The following is a 20,510-nucleotide window of genomic DNA, read 5'->3' as shown; positions in this document are numbered from 1 at the left end:
ATTTGCTAATTTTACTAAATCCATTTCCAGTACAGTTATGGGATCTGCTATCCAGAAACCCATTATCCAGGAAGTGCCGAATTATGGAAATACTTTCTCCCATAGACTCTATTATAATCAAATATTTTAAAAATGATTTCCTTTTTGTCCTGTAATAATAAAACAGTACCTTGTACCCCAAGATAGCAATTCTGATTGGAGGCAAAACCAGCTTTTTGGATTTATTTTATGTTTAAATGATTTTCTAGTAGATTTAAGGTATGAAAATCCAAATTACTGAAACATCAGTTATCCAGAAAACCCCAGCTCCCGAGCATTCTGGATAACAGGTCTCATACATGTAGTATAACTTAAAAGGGAATGTACAGAACAGCATTTGTATTTTTGAGCCCTTGAAGGGAAACCCATTATCCAGAAAGATCTGAATTAAAGGGAAGCTTTCTCCCATAGATTCCATTTTAAGAAAATAATTCACATTTTTATTTTTTATCTGTAATAATAAAACATTTATTGATGATGACATACAATCTTTTTTGGTTTATGTAAAGTTTACATCTTTTTCAGTAGACAAAGTATGGAGATCCAAATTATAGAAAGACCTCTTATTTGGAAAAAACCCTGGTATCAAGTATTTCAGATAATGGAGCAATATACCTACATGGATTTAAGTCTGAACTACAATGCAGTTTTGTTTTTGCAGGACCATTGATTGTAGAAAACTATGGACACACAAGCAATATACCTTTGTGTTATTGATGACAATTAAGCCATCTATATGTGTTACCAAATTATACAAATATCTGCCTGGTTTGCCTGTGAAACTTATCTAATCTTCTTCATGTATGATGAATTCAGTTGAAGTAGGTCCTGTTATAAAGACAGCACTAGTCAAAAGTAGGAGCTCATATTACATGACTGGATATGGCAACTATGTAGAGGGAGGGGAGATAAACTTCCCTTTAAATTATTATGTAAAACTGCAAAAAGATATTTTTGAGGCAGTACTCTAGTTTTTTTAGTACAATTTGTTTCAGCCCACTAGATGGCAGTTCAGTCCACAAATACACACAGATAACTAGAGAGGTTAAATGAGAAGTAAACTTCCTTTTCAAATATGTGCTCAATAAACAGGGATGTATCTTCATCCGGTGCTGCCCTAGCCACTGGATTCAATAGGATTACCCTTCTCTTTGGCAAATGGCATTTCTTTCTTTAACGACCAATTTTAGTGAGATCCAACAAATCCGTCACATTATAGTGAGCTTAGTGAGCACCATATGATCATGCATCAAATGATTTTTCGTCTGGCATTGGTCAGAAATTCAATCGGGCAATTCAATCAAATGGCCACCTTAAAGGAGAACTAAACTGTTAAGTTAAAAAACCCTACACCCCTACCCTACATAGACCCCCCCTCCCCCCCAGCCTATCAGCTATCCCGGGCAAATGCCCCTAAGTCTTTACTTACCCCTCTGTGCAGATTCTGTCTAGAGGAGTTCACAGGCATGAGCACATGCAGGACCAGTAATGGCATTGGCACACAACTAATGCCTAGTAAATAAATTATGGAATTACCTCTTATTAATGGTAGACTTAAAGGAACAGTAAAAACTGGGTAAATAGATAGCCTATGTAAAATAAAAATATTTTAATAAAATTCTTTAGTAGAGGCAGGCTAGCAGAATTATTAAAAACACTTATTAATGACTAGATTCACAAATGATGGGCTAGATGCTATTCAAGGGGCCGGATTCTATTCAAGTGGAAAACTGCTAATTCAGTTGCATCTTTCCCATAGTCTTCAATGAGGTTTTCATGAGGTAAGTTTTACTGAGGTCAATCTGGCCCAACCTGTGTTAAAACTTAGAAAAGTAGAAATAAAAAATAATGGTTACATTTTTCCCCATCAACATTAAAATAAAGCATCACCTCCTATAGATCAATATCGTTACTAAATCAGGACCTCAAAATTATGACGAAGATAATGGCTAATAGATTACAAAAAATTCTTCCCCATATACTTACCTCTAATCAGATGGGCTTCCTCAAGGACAGTCATCCGGTTCGGGCTATCACACAAGCTATCGCCACAATATACCAGTGTAACCTAGAAAAAAGAAGACAAGGATTGTTGCTAAACTTAGATGCTGATAAGGCTTTTGATAGGATCTCCCATGCACACATTCGTAGGCTTTTAAAATTCCAACATTTTGGAATTCATATGCTTATCCTATTCAAAACCTTATATGATGCTCCTCAGACTTTTATAACAGTTAATTGCTACAATTCAGAACCATCCGAAATCCGACAAGGGACTAGACAGGGTTGCCCTCTTTCACCTTTACTATTCAACATAGCACTAGACCCTCTAATAAAACATCTACTTTTAAATGAAACATTTGCAGGCATACCACTTGGACATATCAGACTTAAAATAACAGCCTTTGCGGATGATATTTTGTTGTTTATCCATCAGCCTCATATATAACTGGCTACGATCTTGGATACTATACAGGTTTTCAGTACTTTTGCGGGCTTCCGGATAAATCTCAACAAATCTGAAGCATTGGAACTTGGAGGCCCGGGGTTCACAACAATTGGGAATACTGAGTTCCCCTTTAAGAGGGCACAATCTTACATAACGTACTTGGGTATTAAACTGGCGAAAAAACATAAAGAGATTTATTCACTCAATATTAGACATACTATTGACAGTATTCAACAAGATCTACACAAATGGGACTCACTAAACCTAGCAATGTAGTGTAGCCCGCTCGCACAACCCTGGCCTTCAGCAATTAGACGCCTGGTGCACGGTGTTGGAGGGATCGGCACCCCCCTCAGCAAATTGTCCAAGAAGACACTGGCACACAGAGGCTAGTAACAGCAGGGTTATACCCTTGCATGTTTATTCTGCAAACGTGCAACGTTTCGGGGTCAGACCCCTTTGTCAAGCACTCACTAAACCTAACCTTTTTGGGGAGAATTCATCTAATCAAAATGATTTTGTTTCCTAAATTACTATCATAATATAATGTACTATCAACTACAAATGCTACCTTACAGCATAAAACCATCCGACTACAAAAGATTACTTAAAATGTTACGTACTTTTATCTGGAAGCAGAAACGTCCGAGGATAAGTTTATTCAAATTACAGCAGACTAAAGCCTTGGGTGGGGTTAACTTTCCAAATATTCGGGAATATAACGAGGCAGCATTACTGCGTTTTGCTGGGGACTGGATATATAATAGAAATATATATGCCTCAACAGAGCTTGACCAACTCTTAACAGGAGGTTTATCCCTTAACTTTCTTTTGCATTCTCCATTAAAGGATGTTCCACAGGATATGTGGGAACACCCCCTGTTTATAGACACTTATAGAACGTGGAGTTCAGTGAGACGCAGGTTTAAATTAACACCTTGTTACTCCACTTATCTGTCCTGGCTCAATAATCCAACATTTCCGACGGGGAAACATAATAAAACCCTAGTGGAATGGCATAACCGAAATCTGAAAATTGTTAAAGATATTGTCGGTGACACTTTCACTAAAGTGTTACCTAAAGACAAGCTCCTCCAGAAATTCCCATTCCTGGCAGATGACCATAGGCTGCTGATCCAAATTATCCATTATGCCACGAAAGTGTTAAAACATCTTTCCACGACAGATAAAGATAACTCAATAAATATACTGTGGCCCAGATATAATACAGTTAGAACTATCTCTCAGATTTACCGTTTTATTAGGACCACATTATCAACTGAAGCACCAGACAGTTTTTTACTCAGATGGACTTCTGTAATCCCACAAACAGAGGCCTCCCAAATACTTCTATATCACGCAAAAACAATGCAAGCTATCTCTGTTAGCAAATATCAAGAAATCTCTTTACAGATATTGCATGGCTCTTATCTCACTCCGCTTAGACGGCATCATGTGGGTACTTTAAATTCGCATAAATGTTTGAGATGTCATCAATCCCGGGCTGACCTTGTGCACTGTCTTTGGCTATGCCCCATTATTCAACAATTATGGGGGGAAGTTCAGATATACTGGAAGTCTCTAACTCAGCAAGCAAACATTTTTACGCTAACTTGGGCAATTTTTAGGGTACCCCCTCCACAACAAAAAATTTCACGCTCTGACAGGCAGAAAGGTTAATGGCTGCAACTCGGAAAACCATTCTACACCATTTGCTTTGCCCATCAGCACCCCCACTATCTCTGGTCAAACAAAAACTCCACCATATATTTCACATGGATTGGGTGGAATCCACTACAAACAAAGAACAATTTACTGACAAATTCTTTTCGATATGGATGAGTTACATTCGATCACTCCCAACTCATACTAGATATCTAACGATATATGCGTTTCGATACTCTACGTGGTATGACACGGAACTATTACTTAATAATGCTATTGTCCAAGAAACGGAACAATATATCCAAAATATCCTGCGATCACATGAACAGAACTCACGAACGCCCCTCAGGAGCCACCACATAAATCAGATGTTAAGAACAAGGTATTCTTTTTTTTTTGTATATTCTTTATTTAAAGAAGTAAGCATTTTACAATAGAGAAAAATTAAAATAATAAGAAAATGAATCCAGTACAAACATTACACAAAATGAGTACATCCACAATAAGCTTTTCTCAGAAACACATTATCACAGTATCAAAGGTTGGCAAACCATTAGGCGAGTCGGACGCTCGATAGATATCCCAAAAATAGAACTAGTTCGCCCAGACCTCATATAGTTTGAGGCGTACTACAACAATATCATATAATTAGAGAGGAATGCTCGAGAGGATTCAATAACATTCAGAAATTATAAATTAAAGAAAAGATAGTAAAACCAAAAATAAAAAATAAAGAACAGAGGAAAGTGAAAGAGTGCTCAGCCGTTCTGTAACAGATTTTTCTTAAGACATCCATTTTTGATATTGCCCATGTACCACCCAAGTTATTGGAACTGTGTACGTGCTCCTAGTCCAGGGTTAATAACTGCTTGGGTACAGATTCCATGAACAGCACCCATGCTGACCAGGTCTTCACAAACCCCTCTTGTTTCCCAGAAGTATAGCTTAAAAGTTCCTCCATTCGCATAGTGGACCCCATCTCCAAATACCATTCATTAATCGTGGGGGGAACTGAAGATTTCCAATGGTGAGGAATCACTGTTCGAGCCGCCCCCAAACAAAATCCCGCAAGAGTCCTCTTATGTTTTATGGCCGACCCAGGTAACATTGAAAGTAACCCAATAGCCGGGTCAAAGGGTAAGTCAATACAGGACACTTTATTGATAATTTGAAAAACCTGTTTCCAGAAAGGGATTAGTAGTTGGCATTGCCACCAGATATGTATCGGAGTGCCCACCGACTTATTGCATCTCCAACACAACTCCGAAACAGATGGAAATATTTTGTGTAAGATATCTGGGCATTTATACCATCGCAATATAATTTTATAATTGGTCTCTTGCGATTTACATGCTATGGAAAACTTTTGAGTCAGCAAAAAACAGGAATGCCATTGGTCAGCTGTAAATCGAATCTGCAAATCCCTTTCCCACTTTCTGGTAAATTTAAGTAAAACCATGTTTACATTGCAGTTTATATGATTATACAAAACCGAAATCAAATGCTGAATGGGTGCCTTTGCCAAACATAGATCTTCCAGCCAAGTGGGGGTGGAAGTTCTAACGTTTTTGTTTTGCGGGTCGGAAATCCAGTGTCGGAGCTGTGCATTCTTAAACTTGGTCAGAAAAGAATCAGATTCCCCCTGACAAACAGATGCAATTGGTAATAAGACATTATTTGCCAACACCTGGGAGCAAACAAAATTTTCAGTATTTCTCCTACCCAGAAAACCATTGCTTAGCATTCCTGGTGGGAAACCTGGATTCCCTATAATCGGGGTGAGGGAGCCTTCACGTGAGATTAAATGTGGAGATCTAAGTAAACAGCGGTCAGCCAAAAGTAACGTTTCTCTGCATATCTTAGGTTGACACATAGATGGGGGTCTAAGTACCGGGTGTAGCCACCATAAAGCCTGCAGTGGCCTATCAAGTTGAGATTGTTCCACCTGTATCCACCTCTTGGTGTTAGGGTAATAGAACCATTCTAATATTCTGCTCAAAACAGAAGCTTGGAGGTATTGGTGTAGGTTAGGAAGCCCTAAGCCTCCTTGCAATTTTGACTTGGACAGCACCTGTTTCCCGATTCTCGGTTTAGAACCAGCCCAGATGAATGTACTAAAAGCTGATTGGAGGACATCAAAAAAGCGCTTGGGGGGTCCCACTGGGATAGTTTGAAGTTGATAAGATCCGGGGAAGTACATTCATTTTAAGCAAGCTAACACAGCCAAACCAAGACAGAGTAAGTGATTGCCATCTTTTAAGATCCGCCTGGATCTGCCCCATCAGGGCCATATGATTTAATACTGAAAGTTTAGTAAGATCCGCTGGGATCTGAATTCCCAAATACTTTATAGATTCGGTCTTCCATTTGAAGGGGAAATTGGCTTGCAGAACGGACTGCGTTTGATGACTCAAAGAGACATTTAGGGCTTCTGATTTATCAACATTGATCTTATAGTTACTAAATCGACCGTACTCCCTAAACTCCTGCATTAAGGAGGGAAGAGATATATGAGGTTGTGTGACAAAAGCCAGGAGATCATCAGCATAGAGTGGCAGTTTGTGATCAACTCCCTTAATCGAAATTCCTGCAATATTTGGATTTCCCCTAATCGCTACGGCAAGGTGTTCCATAACAAGCACACGTTAATTTTAGGTTGTGCCTGGGGATTGTTATATAATGCCATAATCCGGTTCAAAGCTTTTTGTCCTAAACCAATTTGGATCAGCGACTCGCGTAGGAAGACCCAGCTGACCCTGTCAAACGCTTTTTCAGCATCTGTTGACAGGGCCAGCATAGGGATCCCACTACGAGTGGCATAATCCATTATCAAAATAGCCTTCAAAGTGTTGTCCTTTGCTTCCCTGTATGGGACAAAGCCTACCTGATCAGGGTCTATTAGAAAAGGCAAATATTCCTTTAGTCTCTCTGCTATAATTTTAGCGTATAATTTAACATCTACATTTAATAATGAGATGGGCCTGTAGCTAGTGCAAGTCAAAGGGTCTTTACCCGGTTTTTGGATCAAAGAGATATGTGCTTCCAACATATGAGAGGGGATGCAGGGGTTCGTGTCCAAATTGTTAAAAGCCTGAATCATTAAAGTTGCCAAATCTGAATGTAAAGTTTTATAAAATGAGGCTGTGTAGCCATCCGGCCCAGGGGCTTTACCTTTGGGGGTATTTTTTATAGCAGCCTGCAATTCCTCTATAGATAAAGGGAGTTCTAACAAGTCTATTTCTTCCTGCTTCAGTTGCGGTAGGGCGGTGCGGGTGATATAGTTTTGTAGCTGTGGAAGTAATTTATCTCGAGCATCTGTAGAGGAAGTAGTGCTATTATACAATTCCGAACAGTATTTTTCCATTATCTGCATTATTTCCCGATTCTGGTAAACTATTTTATCGTTAGGCGCCTTAATGGCCGGTATAAAGCCCGAATTTTGGTTTAGCTTGACCGCTCTAGCTAAAAGTCTACCTGGCTTGTTGCTGTGTTCATAATAAAAACTTTTACATTTGGTTAAAGCTGCTATAGATTTTTTATTTAATTCTCCCTTCAATAGTTCCCTTGTCGCAGTAAGCTCAGTCCATGTATCCCCTTCTAAAGTATTTTTGTGTTTCTGTTCTAATAAAGCTATTTTCTGAAATAGATTAGAAATACGTTGGGAATGAGCTTTTTTGAGGCGAGTCCCATGTTTAATAAAAATACCCCGAAGGACTGCTTTCAAAGCTTCCCACTTCACTGCTGCATGTGTATCGTCATGAGCATGTACTTCTATAAACGTTTTTATTTCTAGTTTTATTTCAGAGAGACACTCAAGGTCCTTAAGCAAAGATTCGTTAAGTTTCCAAGATCTATGCTCAACAGTCGGGACGGTTAATCTCAAAAATACCGGAGCATGGTCCAATAACAGTTGGGACCCTATTTTGCATTCCACTATCCAGTGCAGTGCACAGTGTGAAATAAAAAGATAATCAATACGACTATATGATTGATGTACCTGGGAAAAATAGGTATAGTCTTTAACTGAGGGGTGGGCAATTCGCCAGCTGTCCATTAATTGGTTAGTGTGTAATAAATTTTTAACCCTTTTCAGCACTTTATAAGACAGGGTTGTCTTCCCAGATGAAGAATCAAGTTTAGGATCCAAGGTTAAGTTTAGGTCCCCACCCAAAACCACTATACCTTCTGAAAAGCCCTCAAGCCGGGTCAAGACCTCCTCAACAAATTTGTGTTGATTTTGATTTGGAGCGTAGCAATTAACTAATGTTATCATGTGCCCAGAAAGATTTATCTTTAAAAAGACAAATCTTCCAGATGGGTCGATTAAAGAATCCATCAGGGAATATATGAGGCTTTTGTGAAAAGTAATAGCTACCCCCTTACTTTTAGAGTCTGGGTTATCACTACAGTGCCAGTGTTGGTAATATTTGTTTTTGAAAGATGGTCTTTGACCCCGCTTGAAGTGTGTTTCCTGTAAAAAACAAATATCGCTTTTTGCTTATGTAAACCTGTGAGTACCTGCGACCTCTTCATTGGAGAATTAAACCCCCGGACATTATAGGAGCATATTCTAACATCGGCCATGGACAATGTAGTTAATCTGCTGGATTGTAAGAGAACGGCTGAGCAGTAGAAAGAGAAAGAAAAAAGTTAACATTGAAAGCAATGTATCCATCAGTAAGCATGTTGAGTCATGAATAACCCAAAGTAACAGAAAGCAAAGTGTCTTAACTGTAATAGGTATACACATCAGGCATTCCTGCCTGTAAGTCAGAGACCTATGGGGGGACATAGGTTGGACCTTCGTCACATTCTCCGACATATAAAGTAAACAAATAAACAATTTCGTAAACCTTGTGAACCTCCGTGTAACTAAACAGACCGAATCTAATGATATGGCGATGACTCTGCAAAAGATATATCATATAACCGTATTAACTGATGAAGCTAAACATAGACATTACCCATCTTTAGACCCATATAGATATCAAGTGATCATATTCCTCTTCTTAGTTGGGGTTCCCTGTCCGCTTCTTGGTGCTTGATTCCTGCCACGATGCTGGGCAGGTGTCATGGGGCCTTTTTGAGAACTTTCCAAAGATGTCATCCAGTCCATTGATTCCCAGTTTGGGACAGCAATATGGGGTAAGTTCAAGTTATCCAAGAATGCCGGGATATCCTTGTATGCCCTGATCGAAAAAGTTTTACCGTTCTGAACAACAATCAGAGCAAAAGGGTATCCCCACTTGTATCGTATAGAATGTTCCTTCAGCAAATCCAGAATGCTCTTCTTTGTCGCAGAGTGTTTCTGGAGATATCCTGGAAAAATCTGAGTTTGACTCCTGAGAAGTCTATGTCACCAATGTCTCTGGCCTTCAACATTATTGCCTCCTTCACTTTATAAAAATGTATCCTGCAGATCACATCTCTCGGTGTCTCTGAAGTAGGGTCTTTGGGCCTGAGCTCTCTATGGATCCTATCAATTATCAGGGATTTTCCTGGCGCTTCACCCAGAAGCGTGTTAAAGAGCTTCGACATTGTGGATAATAGATCTTGTGGGGCAACCGCTTCAGGCAGACCTTTTATTCTGATGTTGTTCCGTCTGGAACGATTTTCCTGATCATCCAGGAGGGATTGTAAATGTAAAAAGCGAGAGTCAAACTGTGCTAAAGTTTTTTCCACATGCGCCAAGGCAGTAGTGTTAGTGTTAACAGACAGCTCAAGTTGGGTATGCTTTTCTCCCATTAATTGCAGCTCAGCATGAATCTCATTAATTTCAGATTTCAATGCTGTTTCAGAAGAAACAATCAGCTTCTCCATGTCCTGCCTAGAAGGGAGAGACAACAGGTGTGCTCTTAACTCAAAATCCCCCGGCATAAGTAGGCCTGAGCAGCTTTTCTGCATGGGCTGTCCATCCACATTAATAGTAGTGATCGCTGGGGAATCGGTTGCCAACGCAACCCCTGATATCATGTCAGGATTAAGGTAAGTAATAGGCTGTAGGCCGTGGCTTAGTGCTTGGGTAATGGATGTCTTACCCGAGTTGGAGGTCTGCATGTCCGCAACTAGAGATGACGCAGGCGATAATTGCCAATCTCCGCCATGTTCCCAGGTAGGTGTAGCGTTAGGCGGCAAGTCACTAGATGCCGATGGAGAAGGGGGATCGAGTCCGCTTTCTCGGCAGGTCGCAGAGGTAGGTGCATCGCCGTCCCCACTCTCACCCGGTGATGCAGTTTGCGGCGGAGGGGTCAGTGAAGGAGACCGCGAAGATGGCGGGCAATCACGCGGCCCGTCGAGCGGCGTCGAAAAAACCTTGTGAGCTGGGTTTTTTGTGGCAAGTCTTGTTCCTCCGCACCTTTTTTACCCTTCTTTGACTTCCCCATAATTATCTTGAGCTGGGCCGAGTTTAAATCCAGTATGAAGTCGGTCAAGTACACGGAGCTTCGCAATGCACGTCTTCACACGACCATGTCCAGGCCACGCCCCCCAAGAACAAGGTATTCTTAATTGTTTATTCCAAGCTATGTATGAGGGAAATAATGTTGTGTAGTATAATGTCTTAATGTGTTTTACAATGAACCGTTGAGAGGGGGGCCTGCATTCTGACTATTGAGTGTGTATATTCGAAATATGCTGGTGATGGATTCTATCCATCATTTTCTTTTGTAATTCCGAATTCCTTTATATTTGTTTATTTTATTTTATTTGTTATAAAAAAAATTCTTTCAATAAAAACATTTAAAAAAAAATGTACATTTCAAAAACAGGATTTTATATTAATATCAACTTTTCCATCTATGTTGGCTAGCATTGTTATTAATAAAAAAAAAGCTGGATATGTTTCTGTGGAAAAAAATAGCATCACTGCTTATAACATTACAGGACTCCTATACAAATGCAAGTGCAGTGATCATAGTGGAATTTCCAACATTATTGCTGCTTAGTATTGCGTTGCTCCAGCTGCAGTTTTGTCTGACGCATCAAAACAAATACAAACTGCAGTTGGAAACAATTGAGTGGGGATTGTGTAATTTTCTGTGCTATTGACACAGCTCAGAAGGAGCTCTGGAATTACTGCCAGCTTAAAGCAACAGGACACCTAAAAATTACAAAAATATTATAATGTACTGTTGCCCTGCACTGTAAAACTGGTATGTTTGCTTCAGAAACACAACTATAATTTATATAAATAAGCTGCTGTGTAGCCATGGCGGCAGCCATTCAAGCACAGGATACACAGTAGATAACAGATACGTTCTGAAGAATCCCATTGTATATACTACTAAGCTTATCTGCTATCTGCTGTTTAACCTGTGCCTTTTCATCTTTTTTTAGCTTTGAATGGCTACCCCCATGGCTACACAGCAGCTTCTTTATATAAACTATAGTTGAGTTTCTGAAGCAAATACATCAGTTGTATCAGTGCAGGACAACAGTACATCATATTCTCATTACTTCAAAACACATTAATTTTTTGTGTTTACTGTTCCTTTAAAGGTTCAGCAGCATCTATATGGTAGTGCAAAAAGAGTCTTGAAATGCAAGTACATTTAATGAATGGTGCAGATACACACAATGATTGCAGCAATTTATGTTTATGTCATATATTACTTACAACATTGCTTTTCTTGCAACACAAATACAAGTCATTTACCATGGCAAGTAAACAATAAAATAACAGGATTTGGATCAAATAGCAATAGGTTGGCTATATACCTGTTTACGTACAATAAAAACATTCAGCATAAAGTGTCATCTTACATGCGTGTGGGTTTAGTATGGATAAAAGTACAAAGTTATACCTCTTGAGGTTATTTATTTTGGTCGAAGGTTGACTCTTTAAGGTGTATTGGCAGCCATGCCTCTCAGTTCCCTTATGTCCCAAGTATTTGTGTATTGATCTACTTTATTTTGCACTTGCGCTATACCTGCTTCAAAGATTCTATTTGTGTTCATTCTGCTATCTATTTCGGCCATATTAGGTAGTGCTGAATTCTTCCATTTGAATGATATGGCTAATCGGGTAGCTGTTAGAACTTGATTAATCAAAGCTTGGCCACTTTTGCTTATCTTAGGTAGAGGTTTGCCTAATAGTAAGGTGATGGGGTCCACTGGTACTGGTCGCAGTAACAGTTGGCTTAGAAGATTTGCTACTTCATTCCACAGTGGTTGAATTATTGGGCAGTCCCAAAAAATATGCAGCATAGTGCCTCGAGATCCTCAATTCCTCCAACACAAAGGGGAATGTCGTGGGAATAATTTGTGCAGTTTGTCAATATTTTGTATATATGTTCCCTTTGCCGCACACAGGTGACCATATGGTTAGCATTGTCCCATATTAGGGGTCAGTCTCTGGTGGGTAAGGGTTGTGGGAGAGCCTGGTCCCATTTATCCATATACTTGTGTCTATGTTGTAGAGGATCTGAAGGGGAGGTTAGTAAGTTGTAGATTCTGGTGATGAGGCCCTTCTGTGGTAGCCCCTTGGTTGCTAAGACTTCAAATGCCGTAGAGGGGGTTTCTTTGGCATGTGAGGCGTAAGGTTCTAAGAAATGGCGAACCTAAAAATATTGAAATAATTTTATGTCCACCAGTGGTTGTATGTCCTTGATTGCCTGGAGTGGTAGAATCATATGAGTTTGTGGGTTTAGTAGGTCTCTTATCGAGAAGAGTTGGAGCTTAGACCATTTAGTGTAGAACAGAGGTTCATTTTCTAGTGGGAATGCAGGGTTGTTCAAGTATGTAGTCATCAATGATATAGCAGAGATAATTTTATGTTTATGTTTAGTCTTGAACCATATCGAATAAGTAAGTCGGGTTGTTGAAAGTGTGGTTGGAGGAATTCTGATGGTAGAATTAGTGTCCCATATGAGAGCATTCAGATGACAGTCTTTTGCCAAACAAATACGCATTTTAAAGCTAAACAAAGACAGAACTGGTAAATATCATGCTTGGATATAAAGTTCGTAGTTATCTTAAATTGATTAAATGGTTTTCCTCACATCAAAAACAAGTATAGCCATTTCATCATTATAGCAGCAACTACGGTAACACAGTGGTAATTTGTTATCTGCAATGGTTAGATTGTCACATATCTTAGCCAAAGTAAACGGTCACTTTTCTTATTCAGTCTCTGTATGTGGACATGGCTATAAAAGTACAGGTATGGGATCCATTATCTGAATCTGTCATTATACAGAAAGCTCTGAATGACAGAAATGCTGTCTCCCATAGACTCCATTTTATCCAAATAATCCAAATTTTTCAAATGATTTCCCTTTTCTCTGTAATAATAAAATGTATTTAATGTTTAGATGAGTTTCTAGTAGACTTTAGGTATGAAGATCTATTATCTGGAAAACCCCAGGTCCTGAGCCTTCTGAATAACAGGTCCCATACATGTATTACAAACTGTTCTCCTGTTAAATGCTAAGAATCAGTGCAAGTAAATGTAAATTTTAGCATAGAACAGACAGAACTGATAGATTCATGTTCGGGTGAATCGGATCTTTTGGTGACATATCGGATGCTACAGACAAAAGTTTTTATATACACCAGCACAAAGAATAAATGACACCAAAGGTTCGAATGTTAATTTGCTGGATTTCATATCACTATTGTGTTTAGCTTATCTCTTCTTTCTCTTAATCCTAGATGTTCTGCCAGACCACATTAATTATCAACTGCCAGATTCAGAGTTTCAGACAGCTTCTTGCTGTCAGTATACAAATATGGCCTATTCCTCCGGGTTGCAGTCACCATCATCACAGTGCCACTACACCTCATATGGCCTGGAAGCTGCTTACGGGGATGGACAGTATCTCCTAAGCACATGTGAACTGAGTAAACCATCCACATACATGACACACAGTATGGATGATGTGTTCCCAACCATGAAAAGGCCAAGGGTTAGCCATACCAGCATTAAAGTGAAAGGCCATGAAGAACTTTGCGTGGTGTGTGGAGACAAGGCATCTGGGTATCACTACAATGCACTTACATGTGAAGGCTGCAAAGGTAACAAAAAATTATGGGGAAGCTAGGGTAGACGGGCAGTGGGGTTAGTAAGGGGTCATGGGGGAGGAGTGAGGGGGGCATACAGTTTACCAGCTAAGGAGGTCCCTCTGTTACAAGGAAAACAGAATAATACTAACTTAATGTATAATTCTTCACTAAGTAATGCAAATTTTAAAAGTAAAAGTAGTAACCTCCGTTGTATGCTGGCAAATGCACGGAGTTTGTCAGGTAAAATGGGAGACCTAGAATTAATTGCATGCTCTAAAAATTATGATATAATTGGTATCAATGAGACCTGGTGGGATGAAACATGTGACTGGATTGTGAATTTAAATGGTTACACCCTTTTTAGGAGGGAGAGAGAGATTAAAAAAGGGTGGAGGAGTGTGTTTGTATGTAAAGCCTGAATTAAAGCCATGCGCTAAAGAAATAACAATAGCTGGCACTGGTGAGGGTGTAGAATGACTCTGGGTAGAGATTTTGACTGGGCAAAAGGTAACAAAAAGAATTATCATTGGTGTATGCTATAAACCACCTCGTATAAGTGTCGAGTATGAAGCCCAAACTACTCTTGCAGATACAAGCGGCTTCACAGCTGGGTCAAGTTGTTGCTATGGGTGACTTCAATTATCCAGACATTGATTGGGGTAATGGGGTTGCTAAGACAGAAAAAGCTAGTAGGTAAATATGCTGAATGACAACTTTTTATTCCAGCTCGTTCAAGAACCTACTAGGAATAACTCTCTTTTGGACCTTGTAATAACACAATACTGAAATCATCTCTAACATTTGTGTGGGTGAGCATTTAGGGAATAGTGATCATAGCATGGTCTCCTTTGAGATTCTGTTGCAGAAGCAATTCTATAAGGGAGTAACTAAAACACTAAATTTCAGATGTGCAAACTTTGACAGTATAAGGGCATCTCTGCAACATATTAAGTGGGAAATGCTTCTCACAGGGTTAAACACAGAACAAAAATGGGAAGTCTTTAAAATGCTCCTTAATAAATATACTTGTCAGTATATTCCACTTGTAAGCAAGGAACGTCGTTGCAAAGCAAAACCTTTTTGGTTCAATGGAAGCGTTGGTGTTGAGGTGGGTAAGAAAAGACGTGCTTTTAAGGCTTTCAAGTTAGCTGGTACAGCCGAAACATTTATAATGTACAAGGAGGCAAATAAATCATGCAAAGAAGCTATAAGGCAAGCTAAAATTGCTATTGAAAAGGATATTGCAGCAAGCAGTAAAAAAAATCCAAAATTATTTTTTAAATATGTTGTGACAGCAGGTCAGTAAAAGTTTGTGGATTTGTGCAGGATGATGTGTATGTCTGTCCAAGGTTTGAGCAGTTTGCTCTCAGTTTCTGGTAATGCAGCTCACAGACCAGTAAACGAGCTCAGCAGAATCGAATCTGCTGATCCAGGTTGCTTTAAGAATTCCCAGCCTGCTTAGGTTTTCGCTCCATCCTGGAACCAGTTCTGACGGGAGATATCAGGCTGGGGAGTTCTGTGAAAGACTTATTTTTTTTGGTAAGCAAACTTTTGGGGTTTTGGGTGAAATACAAACCTTTCTTTTGTGTGTGGTAAAGACTGCTGTTGCTAACGTAGAGACCTTTCTTTTGTGTGTGGTAAAGACTGCTGTTGCTAACGTAGAGACCAGAGCAACGCAAGGTTGTTTACGGTCTGATAGTCAGGGAAGCCAGAATGTATAGTTAGCTGCCAAGCTGGCAAGGGTTTATTTTGCTGTTTTGTTTTATTTTTAACCCTTTTCAGTTTTGTACAGCTCTAAATGGTTTAAATAAAAATCCACACGTGTGTTTCACCAAACCCATTGTTCTACTGTGCCTGATTTAATCGGTGTACTCATCCAGGGAGTCACCGTTATCCCGTTGCTGGGCTAATCCCTACATATGGTGGAGGATGCGTGCAATTCTGTGTGGAAATGGCCAGTATGGAGGAATTATTGCGGCAGCTGGTGTTGGCGAATGGAAATCAACAAAAGGCAAATGAACAGATACACCTGGCTGTGCAGCGAACAGAGGTTCGTCAGCAAGAGGCGCAGCAGCAGTTTCAGCAGAGTATGGCTGTACAACAACAAGCCCAGGCGGAAGCGGAAGCCCGCCACAGAGAGCTAATGTTACAGCAGGAGCAGCGCCATCAACAGCAGATTGAGGCCATTGTGAAACAACTCCCACTGAGACAGCAGGCTACAGCAGAAGGTAGTCCCAGCAGTACACCATCATACAGGGTAAGCAGATTGTTACCCAAGATGACTGCAGATGATGATTCTGAGGTGTTTCTGACAACATTTGAAAGAACTGCTGAGAGGGAGTGCTGGCCAAAGGAACAGTGGGCTGGACTGCTGGCCCCTTTGTTAACTGGCGAGCCCCAGAAAGCTTACTTTGATCTGGAACCTATGGAAGCCAGAGACTATGAACGCTTAAAAGCTGAAATACTTGCACGGCTAGGCGTAACCTTACCTGTTCGAGCTCAGCGAGTGTATAACTGGACTTATCAGGGGGGGAAACCGCCCCGATCGCAGATGTATGACCTGATACATTTGACCAGAAGGTGGTTAAAACCAGAAACTTTGTCAGCACCCCAGATTGTGGAACGAGTCGTCATGGACAAGTACTTGAGATCCCTGCCTGTCGCCCTCCAAAAGTGGGTGAGCCATGGAGATCCAGCCACAGCTGATAAATTGGTGGATCTTGTTGAAAGGTTTTTGGCTGCAGAGAATCTAACGGCATCGCTTAAAGATTCACGGACTTTCCACTCCAAGACCAGACCGTCCCCAAATTCTGGTAAGATTGTACCAAGGGATGGGGGTGGAGAGAGTGAAAAAGGTAAAGCCAGAGGTAATGTGGGAACTTATTCTCCTGTATGGCGTGAGGGTTCAGGACGGCCAAATTCACAGGAGATAACTAAAAGGATTGTTTGCTATCGCTGCAGAGAAGAAGGACATATTGCTGCAAACTGTCCTGTGGTAACAGAACCTATGCAATGTGACTTTGTTAGAGACAGACGGCAATCCATGTATGCAACAGTCGTCTGTACCGCCCTGCAGGGAACTGAAAAACATTTATGTAATCTTTATGTGAATGGTAAAAAGGCTGTGGTGTTACTCGATTCAGGAAGTCTGGTGACATTGGTAAAACCCCAGCTTGTGTCCCAAGAGTCTCTCATTGGTAGGAGAGTAGCTGTCGTTTGTGTGCATGGGGATACTAAAGAATATCCCATGGCAACTGTGTTGTTTAAAACCTCCCTTGGTAACCTATGCCATCAGGTGGGTGTGGTTACCAATTTACCACATGAAGCTATTGTGGGAAGGGATTTTCCTAAGTTTTGGGAGCTGTGGGATTGTCCTGATCACCAATCTGTTTTCTCTGCGCAGGAAAGTGTTCCTGGGGATTCCTCTGAGAGTGAGGACTCTCCAGAGTTCCCCCTAACCGTATTAGCGGGGGAAACAATAGAGCCAGGGGAAGAGGTGGCATCTGCAGAGAATGTTCAACCCGCTCTTGATTTCCCTGATTTAGAAGTACATCGGAAAAATTTTGCCACAGAACAGTTAAAAGATCCTACTCTAATAAGAGCCCGAGAGAATGTGGTAGAAGTAGATGGGGTGTCTGTTAACCCAGGTGAGAGGGTTGCTATTCCCTACTTTATAATGGAAAGGGACCTGTTATACCGGGTGTCCAAAAGGGAGGAAGAAATAATTGAACAGTTAGTGGTGCCTAAAACATACCGGAAGCTGGTATTGGAGTTAGCCCATGGGCATTTGTTGGGAGGACACTTGGGAACAGAAAAAACCAGAGAGAGAATTATACAGAGGTTCTACTGGCCGGGAATAGCTAAAGAAGTAGAAACCTATTGTGCTTCCTGTACTGTTTGCCAAATGTCTGCCCCTAGGCCACATTTTCGCAGTTCTTTGGTTCCACTACCTATCATTGAGGTGCCTTTTGAGAGGATTGCTATGGATTTGGTTGGTCCTTTACTAAAGTCCACTAGAGGGCATCAGTATATACTGGTAATTATGGACTATGCCACCCGTTATCCAGAAGCCATACCTTTTCCACAATTCCTCAGCCAAAACCATAGCCAAAGAATTGCTCCAGGTGTACAGTCGGGTGGGCATTCCCAAGGAAGTCCTTACAGACCAAGGTACTCCTTTCATGTCCCGGGTAACTAAAGAGCTTTGTAAATTCCTTAAGGTAAAACAGTTACGCACCTCAGTATATCACCCTCAAACAGACGGCTTAGTGGAGAGATTTAATAAAACTTTAAAGCAGATGCTGAGTAAAGTGGTGGATAGAGATGGGAAAAACTGGGATTTCCTTATTCCTTATCTGATGTTTGCTATCAGAGAGGTCCCACAATCCTCCACGGGATTCTCCCCTTTTGAACTGTTGTACGGTAGACACCCTAGGGGGCTGTTAGACATCGCTAAAGAAACTTGGGAAAGTGAATGTACGCCTCATAGAAGTGTCATTGAACATGTCTCCCAGATGCAAGACAGACTTGCCCAGGTAATGCCCATGGTAAGGGAACATTTGGCGCAAGCACAGTTGGCTCAGCAAAGAATTTATAATTGTGGGGCCCAGGTTCGTACGTTTTCACCTGGTGATCGGGTGTTGGTATTGGTTCCTACTGTAGAAAGCAAATTCTTAGCCCAATGGCAAGGTCCCTATGAAATAATGGAGAAAGTCAGTGAGGTAACTTACAAGGTTAGTCAGCCAGGAAAACGGAAACCAGAGCAAATCTACCATATCAATTTGCTGAAACCTTGGAAAGAGAGAGAATCCTTGACTGCAAACACTAACCTGGTTCCCACTCAGTATGAATGTTTGATCTCTGAAATAAAAATAGCAGATACTTTGTCAAAAGCTCAGCAACAGGAAGTCAAAGATCTCTTGTTGAGGAATAAAGATATCTTTTCAGAATTTCCTGGGCAGACAACTGTTACAAAACATGACATTGTAACACAACCTGGGGAAAAGGTTAAACTGAAACCTTATCGTATTCCGGAATCTAGACGGAACGCGATAACTGAAGAAGTTAACAAAATGTTAGAGCTTGGAGTAATAGAGGAATCCAATAGTGACTGGTCCAGTCCAATTGTGCTGGTTCCCAAGCCAGATGGAAGTTGGCGTTTTTGCAACGACTTCCGAAAGGTAAACACCATCACCAAATTTGATACCTATCCCATGCCTCGTATCGATGAATTGATCGACCGCCTGGGATCTGCCCGTTATATGACTACGCTAGATCTGACCAAAGGGTACTGGCAGATACCCCTCTCTGAAGGAGCCAAGGAGAAAACGGCTTTTGTAACTCCAGATGGGGCGTTCCACTATCGGATGATGCCATTTGGGTTACAAAATGCTCCTGCTACGTTTCAGAGGGCAATGGATAAAATCCTTCGGCATCATCAAAAGTATGCTGCGGCCTACTTGGATGATGTCATTATCCATAGTGCTGATTGGGCAACTCATCTGCCAAGAGTACAAGCAGTGTTGAATGCTTTGCGGGAGGCCAATTTCAAAGCCAATCCTAAGAAGTGTGCTATCGGCCTTGAAGAGGCCAAATATTTGGGATATACCATTGGAAGGGGGGTGATAAAACCTCAAATCAATAAAGTTGAAGCTATCCAGAATTGGCCTCGCCCTAATAACAAAAAACAGGTTCGAGCTTTCTTGGGGATTGCTGGCTATTACCGTCGTTTTATTCCTCACTTTGCCACCTTAGCGGCTCCCCTCTCAGATTTGACCAAAGGTAAAAATTCAGTCATGATTAAATGGTCCCCAGAGGCGGAAAAATCATTTGAAACCTTAAAACAGGCTCTATGTGACCAGCCAGTGCTATATTCTCCTGATTTTTCCCGAGAGTTTGTGGTACAAACTGATGCCTCGAATGTAGGATTAGGGGCGGTATTGTCCCAAGTGCAGAATGGGGAGGAACATCCCATAGTTTTCCTTAGCCGGAAGTTGAATGAACATGAGAAAAATTATGCAACAATTGAAAAAGAATGCTTAGCGATAAAATGGGCCTTAGACTCTCTGAGGTACTATTTGTTAGGGAAACATTTTGATTTAATTACCGATCATGCTCCCTTAAAATGGATGGCCAAAAACAAAGAGACCAACAGTAAGATTAACCGGTGGTTCCTAGCCGAACAAGAATTTAGTTTTACAGTTAAACACCGTCCTGGGTCTAAAATGGCTAATGTAGATGCTTTATCTCAGGTTCATTCGTACCTAGTGGCCTGTGTTCCAACCTCTGGGTCGAAACAAGAGGGGGGGGGGTATGTGACAGCAGGTCAGTAAAAGTTTGTGGATTTGTGCAGGAT

At 40.7% G+C, this 20,510-nt stretch overlaps 1 protein-coding gene across 1 annotated transcript in view; it reads left to right on the top strand.

Annotated features, from left to right (window-relative positions):
- The window catches only part of nr1h5.S (nuclear receptor subfamily 1, group H, member 5 S homeolog), a gene marked incomplete at its 5' end in the record, with an annotated part of 42,089 nt that overhangs the window by 865 nt on the left and 20,714 nt on the right, over positions 1–20,510 (top strand). Inside the window, 1 exon segment of the mRNA NM_001088774.1 lies at positions 13,805–14,167. Within this exon segment, the coding sequence (NP_001082243.1) occupies positions 13,805–14,167 (363 nt within the window).

Source organism: Xenopus laevis, chromosome 2S (assembly GCF_017654675.1).
Source record: "Xenopus laevis strain J_2021 chromosome 2S, Xenopus_laevis_v10.1, whole genome shotgun sequence".
NCBI classification, from domain to species: domain Eukaryota; kingdom Metazoa; phylum Chordata; class Amphibia; order Anura; family Pipidae; genus Xenopus; species Xenopus laevis.
Note: the sequence above shows the minus strand (reverse complement) of the source record. Positions and strands in the feature narration are given on the sequence as shown.